Raw genomic sequence first — 11,667 nt, 5'->3', positions numbered from 1 at the left:
CACCTGTTGCCGAGGATTCTCCTGAGGTAGCGAAGATGGAATGAATTGAGACATCGCTCTTGGCTGACGTACGTTGTCCAGGCCTCGCTGCCGTAGAGCAAGGTACTGAGGACACAGGCTTGATACACTTGGACTTTTGTGTTCTGTGTCAGTGCGCCATTTTCCCACACTCTCTTGGCCAGTCTGGACATAGCAGAGGAAGCCTTTCCCATGCGCTTGTTGAATTCTGCATCGAGAGACAGGTTACTGGTGATAGTTGAGCCTAGGTAGGTGAACTCTTGAACCACTTCCAGAGCGTGATCGCCAATATTTATGGATGGGGCATTTCTGACGTCCTGTCCAATGATGTTCATTTTCTTGAGGCTGATGGTTAGGCCAAATTCGGTGCAGGCAGCCGCAATCCTGTCAATGAGTCTCTGTAGACACTCTTCAGTGTGAGATGTTAATGCAGCATCGTCAGCAAAGAGGAGTTCCCTGATGAGGACTTTCCGTACTTTGGTCTTCGCTCTTAGACGGGCAAGGTTGAACAACCTGCCACCTGATCTTGTGTGGATCAGCATAGCAGCGCCTCATCAGACCCCTTTTCTATCCTGAGTGGCGTGAAACAGGGCTGCGTTCTCGCACCTACACTGTTTGGGATCTTCTTCTCCCTGCTGCTGTCACATGCGTTCAAGTCTTAAGAAGGAATTTTCCTCCACACAAGATCAGGTGGCAGGTTGTTCAACCTTGCCCGTCTAAGTGTAATGTAGCAAACAGCTAAAGGGGAAAACAAATCAACCAAGACTCATGTTCTTGATTACTATCCAGTAATTCCTGGAACATGTGAGAGAATGTTGGCTGTTGTCAGGGCTGGGCTTTATTGTGATACCCACACCTATCGAATAAACTGGCCTTCATTGCTAGGCACAAACATGAACAATGGACAACTGGGTAGGGCATAGAAGTACTCCAGGTACCACAGGATGGAACTTCACCTCAACAGGAGTCAGCTACATTTGTTAAGTCTTGAAGGATGATAAACTTCCATTTATATCACCTTCGTTAGCCCTCTTTTTCCCAACACTTTTTTTTTGCTCTAACTTTTGTTTGTTAGTGTCAACTGTGGCTCAGTGGGTAGAGTTCTACCCTCTGAGTCAAAAAGGTTGTAGATTCAAGTCCCACTTCAGTGATGAGCACAAATTCTAGGCTGACACACTGAGGCCCTGTCAAGTGGATGTAAAAGATCCCACGGCCGCTACTTCGAAGAGCAGGGGCTATCATTCCAGAGCCCTGGCCAATACTTATTGCTCAACCAACATCACAAAAAAGTGATTTTGTCATTGTCACATTGTTATCTGTGGAATCTTGCAGTGTGCAAATCGGCTGCTACGTTTTCTAAAGATGAAAAGCTAGAGCAAGTTCCACTGCATCACTCAATCCCTAAAATTGTTCTTTTTGTTAGCTGAACAATGAGACACACCATTTGGACTCAAGGATCCACTTTTACTCAGGAACCCACCCATAACACTTCAAATAGATGCTACAGAGAAGAATCATCCTCCATCAACCAACTAAAAACATTTTTAAAACAGCTCCTAAGGATAAAGTTTAACATCCGAAATATTAACTTATCCCTTTTCTTCATAAGTTAGTTTTTGCACCATTTTCTGTTGGAGTACGAAGTATTGACTTCCTTCTCTGCATGTTCTCCTGCCTCTCATATTGCAGCATCTCTCTCTCAAGCTTCACACTCGGCTTACTTCTTTTCATTAGTGCGCACTCTAGGCATAATTTCACTCTTGTTATCAAAGCCAGGAGTGTAGTTGTGCCAGCCTCAGTTGGTCCTTTCTTGCAAGGAGTCTGTGCTTCCTCATGCAAAATAATACCAAAATATTGCAGATGCTGGAAATCTGAAATAAAAGCAGAAAGTGCTAAAAATACTCAGTAGGTCTAGCAGCATCTGTGGAGAGAAACAGAGTTAATGTTTCAGGTTGATGGGTTTCCTCAGGTTTGGAGCTAATGTGCTTGGATAGTAGACTTGCATTTAATCTCAACTGCAGCCATCTGAACAAATGCTTACAAGCTGCCAGGGACAGTCCAGGATTCCTTCATCAATTGGAATGATTGGAGATTCTGTCTGTCAGCCCAATTCCAGTTTAGATTATATGCGCTTTCAAAATAAAAAGATATTTAGGTGAGACAATAGCCGGGATTTTACCCTTGCCAGATGGGAGCCGTCCATTGACTGAAAAGTCGGTGGCGACCCCGCTTCCGCCTGGCCAGGGGATCAGATCCATACTTTGCAGCTGCCCACCTTTAACTGTTCTGAGGCGGGACTTCCACCCGCTTGAGGCAGGAAGTTCCGCCTAATAGAGCTACCAGCTAATCAGTGGGCCGGCAGCTCTTAGTCCCAGCAGCGCCACCAGGAGTGGTGGCTATTGCTGGGACTGCAGCCCAGCCTACAGAAAATGTCAGGGAGCCCCGGAACCAAAGTAAGTTTTTGTTGCCTCACCAGGGGTGATCAATTGAGCCCCGGCGAGGTAAGGGTGGTCGATTGGGGGGAAGGGGGATGTGTTAGAAGTGGTTGGGGCAGTGCGGTGGCCCTCCATCGGGCACAGGGTTCCCGATCATGAAAGACCCCCCAGGCCGTCAGAGAGCCGCCTGCTTTTGTCAGGCGTGTTTTCTTGGGCCTGGGACGTCCACTTCCCATGGGTAAAATCCCCGTGGCGGTGGGCGGAGGCCCTTAAACGCCTTGATTGACCTGGGGTTGGCGGGCTGTTTTTCAGCACCACGTAAAGTGGCGGTGCAGGTGGGAGCAGGTCAGGAAGGGCCCTCAGAGCCTCCTCCTGCCATCTTCCCGGGTATGCCACTTCTTTCAATGCAGCATACTGTATTCGCTGCTCACAATGTGGTCTCCTCTATATTGGGGAGACAAAACACAGACTGGGTGACCGCTTTGCTCAGTCCGAAAGCATGACCCCGAGCTTCCGGTCGCTTGCCATTTCAACACTCCCCCCTGCTCTCATCTCTGTCCTGGGATTGCTGCAGCATTCCATTGAACATCAACGCAAGCTCAAGGAACAGCATCTCATTTACTGATTAGGCACACTGCAGCCTGCCAGACTGAACATTGAGTTCAATAATTTCAGAGCATGACTAGCCCCCCATTTTACTTTTATTTTTAGTTATTTTTTCTTTTTTAATTTCTTTTGTGTTTGTTTTATTTTACTTAGTTTGTTCAGTTTGCCTATCCACTTTTTTTCATGTTTGTGCTTGTGGCTGTTCAGTTTCAGTCTATTAACACCCTATCTGTACTAATGCTTTGTCTTTCAACACACCATTAACATATTGTTTGCCTTTGCTCCACGGCCTTCAGGTCAGTTATTCTCTGTGACCTTGTCCTATCTACACCTCCTCCTTTGTTATCTCTTGCCCCACCCCTGCTTTACTTGCTTAAAACCTTTCACATTTCTAATATCTGCTAGTTCTGAAGAAGGGTCATTGACCTGAAATGTCAACTCTGCTTCTCTCTCCACAGATGCTGCCAGACCTGTTGAGTATTTCCAGCATTTCTTGTTTTTATCCCCCATCTCCAACCTGTCCTGTCTCCTGCCTAGGGTTCTCCCTTTCCCCCACACCCTTATAATACTCAAGTCATTCTACTATGAAGCATTATGTAAATAAAAGTTTTACTACAATTCCTCTAGATCCATCTTTTGTTTCTTGCACCATCATTCCTTTTGTCATTTAATCACTCCTGCCTTCCACCCTATCACAGAGTTTCCCCTTTCTTTCCTCATCACCCCCTTTCCCTGCTTCCGTACTTGCTTAAAATCTGTTAGATCTCTACCTTTTGCTAGATCTTACGGAAGGTCATCAACCTGAAATGTTAACTCTCTGTCTCTCCACAGATGCTGCCTGATCAGCTGAGTGTTTCCAGCATTTTCTGTTTTTATTTCAGATTTGCCGCATCCACGTGATTTTGCTTTTGTGTCATTTGTTGTAGTGGGCAATGTGCACTGAACAGTAGATGGTAGAACCTTGAAGGAATTTTTCAATGGTTGTCTGCAGGAGCCCAAAATGGCATGACACTTGCTGTGGGATAATGTGTTGTATGGTGTCAGAACTTCCCTTAAGCTGTGGCAGTCACCTACAAAACAAATTTTATTATATGATTCAGTTCTGCAAACAGCACTAAGCTATAACATGATGTTCATAAACTATTAACTTCAGACAACCCACACAATTGTATTTGCTATTCCAGTTTAATGAAGTCAGTTTACACCAAATGTAAGCGCTTCCAACAAAATCATCTGAGGGCAAGGTTTTTTTCTTTAAAGTGCCTCAAATTACCAACAGCAATGCTGCTCGATGCAGTTACTAAAGGCACTTTTATATTATTGTGGTGCTGTTGACTCTAGCATGCAAGACTCACCTCATTGGCAGCACTTCCTACTGTAAATCAGCCAACCTACCTTGTTCTAATAGCAGAGGAGATCAACTTTGGATCTGCCACCAGAACCACCTCATGGAGCCTAGTGACCAGCAGGAGACTGGTGGCAGATCTCTGGCACAAAATCATAAAATCAATGTGGGGAGATAGTTTTAGCAACATGCTCTCAGGACTTAGACTGCACTGAACCACAATGCAAAAAGCATTATGAAGTATGCAAAAACAGGGAAGGGACATGCCTCTATTCAACAACATTCCTCATAACATCTGGTGAACGAAGTGACATCCTCGAACTCTGTGGTGCAGCAGAACACAATACCCAACAGGACATTCCACTATGTCGTCAGTGTAAACAGTATTTTTTTCAGATGTGTGCCAGACCCCAAAAATAGGAAGGCTCAAAATTTATGGGAAAGTAGATCAAGAAAGAACATGGACAGCAAGCAACTTACTCCCCTTCCCCTCTAAGTCTCTGAACCCTCATATTCTATAATAAAAGCAAAATACTGCGGATGCTGGAAATCTGAAACAAAAACAAGAAATGCTGGATTCACTCAGCAGGTCTGGCTGCCAGACCTGCTGAGTGAATCCAGCATTTCTTGTTTTTGCCTCATATTCTATACATGTTTCTTCTTATTCTCTGTCCAAGATAAAAGGCATTTTTAGCAAAGTTCGAGCAAGGACCAATGTTGTAATATCTCAGAGTTTAGTATCTGGTTGAGAATATATCAAAATCCAGTTTGGAGATATCTCTCTCGTTTGAGAAATGGGCTTTGTCAATCCGAGACATTGGGCTGCCCACAGATTTCAGCCAGTCCATCCTGCAACAAAAAACAGAAAAGAAATGATTGGATTCTGACATTAGGGACATGAAAAACCATTTGATAACGACAATAGATAACTAGTGTTGGCATTTGGTAACATTGTCCTTGTGTCTGTGACACTGAGGATGTGCTCAGTGTCAAACAGTTTAAGTATCCTGGATGAAATGTTCAGTGCTCATTTTTTTTTTTGAAGAGAAATCAAAGCAAAGGTAGCTTTTAGAGGTGCTGAGGAAAGGAGTGTTATAACAGGACACAGTGTGCCGAGTCTTAATTTCAATACAAGTCACCACTTGATGACTTTGGGGTAATTAATCTCTTAAAGTCATACATTGTTCTTTTTGGGTCTCCTTGTGCCACCAACCATTCCGCAGGTGGAAAGATTGGTAAACTACCTTCTTCCGAAACATTCGTTATTAATAACCCGGTTTGCAGATTTACTACAGTAGCCAAGGCTGACTTTCCTGACAATTTTATCCAACCTATGGGTGAAAGTGCTCGGCACTTTGGAATCTCTCCCACAGCACGACTAGAGATTTGGCAGTGCTCTTGTGGGGCAGCTATGGACAGATTACTGACTTGTCTTTAACAGTGAAGAATTCCATTGGAACACCAAAGCGACGTGCCCCACTAATCATCCACTCTTCTCTAAAACTTATATCGTCAAGCATCTGAAAATTATGAGACATAACAGATTTTTGCAAATGGACCAGTTCCTTTGATGGTAAGATCCAGACTGTGTTCTGTTTGTTCAGATTTTGAGCAGTTAATCACACTGCAATTTAACTGTAATATATAAAAAGGAATGAAGTACCAATGTAAATTAGTTTGAATATCCAAAAGCCCACTTATAGCTCAGTTGCTGCTGCGAAGTTGTTACGACCAGGTGAGAAAGGGTCTTGGGCTTCCCTCTCAGCCTTTTCCTGGTTTGACCATAACAGGGTTTAACTTTTAAAACAGTGTTTTTCGTTTCTCCTTAGTGAGTCCTTGCCCACTGCTCTCTAATTATGATTGCAAAGAAATCAACCAGACAGGTTTTCTCAGATTTAAACATGAAAGGAGTAAGTTTATTCACCTTAAAACTCTAACTCAGTTAAAACTACCAAAAATACATGGCGCAACCACACTAGCATGCATACGCGATAAACATACATACAAATAGAGACATAGGAGGAGAAAGAATTAAAGGGGAAAGATTTGAAGTAATAGATAGAGTTCAGTTACTGGTTTGTGGTTGGATGTAAAGTCTTTGATTGAAGTTCTCGTTGGGGCCCAGTGCACACTTTCAAACTTGTTTCGCTGGTCTTCTGTCTTGAGGCTTAAGTTACTTCTGTGGGTCCCTGGAACTTTGCAACACAGAGAGAGACAGAGAGAGAGACAAAGAGAGGGAGACTTTCCTCTTTGAAGTTCAATTGCAGTCTCTTCCAAAATACTTTTCTGTGAGCACAATTCAATTAACTCCAGGTTGGCCAGCAGGTTGGTCATGTGACTAGCTTTTTGCTTGAGACAGCCTTGCCTGCGAGGTTTGTGGATTCCTCACAGCTTACCAAACACACTCAATGCAGGGGTGGAATACTGGCTCTTACACATTCAATGAGTCTCAATGTCTCTTGATCATCACTATTGACAAAACCCATCTGGCTAATTGAATCCGGGAGTACTCCCATTGTCGCACCATCCCACTGTATTTTAGAATGCAAATGTGCAGCCATGTTTTCAGCCACTGTCCTGTGATCTTTTTAAAACAGGTTTATTCAATATCCAGTAACAGTTCAAAAATCATTTTCCATATAGAACCTGGCTACCCGACCCGAACCCGACGTCATGTGTCGGGTTCGGGTCGGGTCGCTCTTCCGGGTCCGGCATTCGGGCTCGGGTCAGGTTGGGCCGGGTAGGACGCAGTGACAGCCAGGACGTCAAGGTGGGAAACACTCTGCACTAGTCTGCAGCGAGCGATTCCATCCAAGGTAGGGCACAACCTCTTTAATATAATCAACTTTATTCTGGTGGTCGAGTCGGGTTGGGCGCGGAAAAATATGAAAGGACTCGGGCTGGGTCAGGCTTGGGCCGGATGTGGTTCTGTCGGGCTTGGGTCGGGTTTCATTTGCAGACCCGAGCAGGTCTTTAGGTTCCATATGACGAAAATAATATGTCTCGTTTTGGCAGGTGTGGTTTCCGTCACAAAGGCTTAATGGGCAAATACATCACTTGAGAGACAACACAGAGGACCAGAAGAGTCTAGGTTTGATCGCTGCTGAATTAACTGAGCCCAACTGCACCAGCAATTGAAGCAAGACCTGAGCTCATGAGAGATGGTCAGCCAGTGTTCTCTCTTCTGATTTCTAACCAGTGATGCCTGAAAGAAAATGTATGCGTGCTGACTTTGGGTGAGTACAGCATTAGGCCTGGCTGTGATTCCTTCCATGATTGGAAGAATTGAAACTGTAGCAGGTGGTGTCCAAGTACTGCTCCACGCAAAAGGAAGAAAGTGAATGAGAGAATCTTCTGGGCCACTGTTGCACAGCTTCTGGAGGCCAGAGTGACAGAGGATGGGCGCAGGTTGCCCAAAGGATCTTGGAATAGTTGTTTGAGAAAAGGCAAAAAAAAATGCCACACTCAAAAAAAAAGTGGGGAAATACTAATGCCAACAGCTAGGCCAAACTTGCTGAGCATTGACAGGAATTGTATTTCAGGACCATAAGGCACAGAACAATATACATACAAGCCAGATCAACTGGTGAGATCACAAAATTGATAAAAATTAAATATCCAACTACTCACTTTGGAACTGAAATAGTATAAGACTATAAATTACCCTGGATACTACATATACCGCACCGTGAAGTCATAGGCATTCAAGGTATGCCATTATTAATGTATGAACTTTTAACATTAAATTCCTTTTTCTGCTATTTTAATGGAAGCATTAGCTAAACAAACAGGTTAATTCCTCCATTAAAATATCGAGGAGCATCATACAAATGTTTTACGCATTCATACTATGTAATTTCAAGGGTTCAGTGGGTACTTGCCTTTGCCACAGGACAAATGCAATGCATGGTGAAATTATGAGTCAACCACAGTTAAGACTGTCACTCACAGACTGGACAGTGCACACAGAGGGCATAAAAACACTACAGCACAATGAAATACCTGTGCTAACAACTGCAATTTAATTTTGACTGTAATGATTACTTCACTGTAAGTCATTCACATACAGCACTACAACATAACCTTTTCCTGATTATGTTTCAGCTGACGTAAATTGCTTGATGTAAATTTATACTGTTGTAATGTAACTGGTTGGGCTGAATGGCCTCCTGCTGTGCTGTATATTTTTTGTAGCCCTCAACCTATGATACTACTTTAGTAATAATTTGACCAAGGTCAAGGATTGACTGACTTGCTGGAGAGCAATGTTGCAATTACTCATCACCCTACAAAATTGGCTCAAAAGGGAGGCTCCATCAGGCTGTGCAAAAGTGGATTGAGGCCGCACAGTGGGATTGGAAGTTTACTCTCTACAACCCTAGTTCCCCTTTGGGCCAGGTGTCAATCCAGTCCTTTTTTTAAAGGTAGTAACTGACCTAGCTGTGTATTTTTCTGTTTGTCTTTTTCACTAATAAATTGGTGGCCATGTAAAGTATGAAATTTTGGTGAAGTGTACAACATGTATTTTCCACTTGCCCTTTCCTCTCGAGAGAAAATGGCATAGCTAGGGTCTTCTTCTAAGTGCACTTCAAAAAATGCCACAAGGGTCTCACATGATGGAAATGAAGTAATTGGGATCAAGGTGCAGTTAACTGAACTTACTCCAGTGATCAGGGTTCATTGGCTATTCTCGAAGGCTCTGCATTGAATTAGGTGACCATCTTGAATCCTCCCTTTTCACAGATTGTAAAGGTCAATTTTACCACCAATATCTACTGTGCTGTCTGACTTCTGTACCCCTAGTTGAGTGCTATTTCTCAACCTGGGATTCAGTTGTCATTGCTGTTGTAGAACCATGGCGTCTAGTGTTTAACTCTTGCCAAGGTGGACCATGGACTGGAAGTTGCGCCTAATATTGATGCCTTAATAGTGGAATGGTCCTGCATATTTACATTAGCACCATCGGTGTTACGTCAAGTTGAGCTAAATGTTTTTCTTGGGTAATGCATCTAATCCTGCTCCATTCATTGCACAGATTACTGGACAGAGGTAGTGCAATTTGCAGGTGTTTTAGCTTCCCTGTGTTTTTACTATTTCTAAGAAATAGTTGTGGCTTGCAGCAATAGTCAGATCTACATTGAATATTTTTTTATTTGCTCATTTCCAATAGTGCAGGGCAGGAAAAACCTATAGTTTCAATGACCCAATCCTTTTCAGCACTTCATCGCTTCAGCATATCTACCAGAAAGAGTTGTGCACACAACTTCCTTTTATTTTCTTTTGAAAACCTGGACAGACCTCGCACAAGGCAATATCACAATTGCAAAGAAAGCATCAAAGGAATGTGTTCCCCTCAACCTTTCCAGGCAGTGCAATAGTTGAACTCCTGCATGACATAATCAATGCGTTGGATTAAAATTTCTTTCACAATGAAATTAGTATTATAGTGAAAAATAAAAGACGATGAGAAAAACCTACACTATTCATTCACTAAAGCAGATGACTCAAAGAACAGCTTGTGGAGTGTTTAAAGTAATAAATGGGATGAAAAAGGCAAATCTGCAATAGGACTGCAATTTAAACCATGAGGGCAGGACACATGGGTACAAAGTTCAAACTAGTAAAATGAAAACTCAAGACTGTCAGGAAATTCTTCAAACAGGACTGAGCAACACATGGAACAAACATTCAGATAGGGTTGTGAGGACCAGGAACCATTTAAGAAATAGTTGTTTGTTATAATGGGGAAACTCTCTGAATGATGTACTACGTTGAGCTGATGGTGCTCCTGTTCACATCTATCATGTGAAGTCCATCACGTCAATAAAGGGACTTCTTTGCAAACCATCTGCTCACTGGTTGTCTCAAAGTATAAGATAAAAGAGGAAGGTAGGAAGTAACAGACACCAGTGCGTGGGCAGGTCTGTCATTACAACAGTTATGGTAATGTTGCAATTTGGACAAATGCATTCCCATTTAAGTTTTTTTTCCCACTATGTTAGCTAAGGTGATACAGCACATGGATTACATCTGTACACCAGAAACCAAAAAAATGATAACAGGAAAACCTTTACAGCAAAGTTATTGTCATGGACAAACTTTTACCCTTTTGGTTTAGCAGGCACACCTCTCGAACACCTCCCCCCCAACCTTTAAATAAAATATATCAAGATGAAATATCACCCCTCAAAGAGTAGCTGACATGACCCAAGGGCAATTTTGCCCACAATATAATAACTCTTACCTGTTCTCAGGCACTTAAAGACACCAAGACTGCCCGGTTAAGCTTCTGCTAAATACAATTTCTGCTTAATATACATTAATGGGGTGACTATAAATCATTAACTTCATCCTGGGCATTGAGCCACAGATGGAGAGCAGCATCAAGGTGCAGAATACAGGCATCACTGGAGTGTCGTAAAATGATAAAAAAAGCTAAACAAATATAACATTGCTACCAATTTTACACTTGCACTAGATATTCTCTTGGTTTCAATGTCACCAGTCTCTTCCATTAGCTGATCTTGCACCATTTACAATCAGGAGTTTATCTTTACTGCCTAATGCCTAGTTATTTGACAGTGTGACCTGGGGTGAGCGGGGCGGTGGGGGGGGGGGGCTAGTTGCAATTAAACTCTACATTATGTGTAATGGAGATTGTGTAATCTCATATACATGTTTCTTCTACTTCCCAGAGGTGTGGATTGATGGACACTCTTTGAAGACAAGACCAATTATAAACCAATAGGCTAATTTAGTTTATAGATAATATGAATGAATACAGCAACTCATAGCAAATTGTAACCTATTTTGTAACACCTCATTATAAAACACAAGTGCATCACACTATCCCTGTTAGTGGGCTAAGTACACCAGCAATTTATTGTTTGAGATGCATCCAACCTCATTGTGTCTGACTTCTTTACTAAAAGGACTGAGTGTCCAGGATTGGCAAGTTGAGCTGAAAAATAACCGGCCACTGCCCTCCCAAAAGAGATCTTCGATGGCTCTCCCCTTGACATTCAACGGCATTACCATCGCTGAATCCCCCACTATCAACATCCTAGGGGCTACCATTGACCAGAAACTGAATTGGAGTAGCCATATAAATACCGTGGCTACAAGAGCAGGTCAGAGGCTAGGAATCCTGAGGCGAGTAACTCAACTCCTGACTCCCCAAAACCTGTCCACCATGTACAAGGCACAAGTAAGGAGTGTGATGGAATACTCTCCACTTGCCTGGATGGGTGCAGCTCCAACAAC

General features: G+C 43.0%; 1 protein-coding gene across 2 annotated transcripts in view; it reads right to left on the bottom strand.

Moving 5' to 3' along the window:
- Nucleotides 1-4,244: 4,244 nt before the first annotated feature.
- Nucleotides 4,245-11,667, bottom strand: part of LOC137356033 (acylphosphatase-2-like) — a 68,108-nt gene continuing 60,685 nt past the window's right edge. For both annotated transcript variants that reach the window (XM_068021750.1, XM_068021749.1), the window contains exons 5-6: nt 5,042-5,253; nt 4,245-4,911 (exon numbers count right to left, since the gene is read on the bottom strand). In XM_068021750.1, coding sequence (XP_067877851.1) covers nt 5,139-5,253 — 115 coding nt within the window. In that variant the 3' untranslated portion in view covers nt 4,245-4,911; nt 5,042-5,138. The remainder of the gene's footprint in view (nt 4,912-5,041; nt 5,254-11,667) is intronic.

Source organism: Heterodontus francisci, chromosome 44 (genome assembly GCF_036365525.1).
Source record: "Heterodontus francisci isolate sHetFra1 chromosome 44, sHetFra1.hap1, whole genome shotgun sequence".
In the NCBI taxonomy this organism is placed as follows: Eukaryota; Metazoa; Chordata; class Chondrichthyes; order Heterodontiformes; family Heterodontidae; genus Heterodontus; species Heterodontus francisci.
The sequence above is the reverse complement of the archived record's forward strand: the minus strand, read 5'-3'. Positions and strand labels throughout refer to the sequence as shown.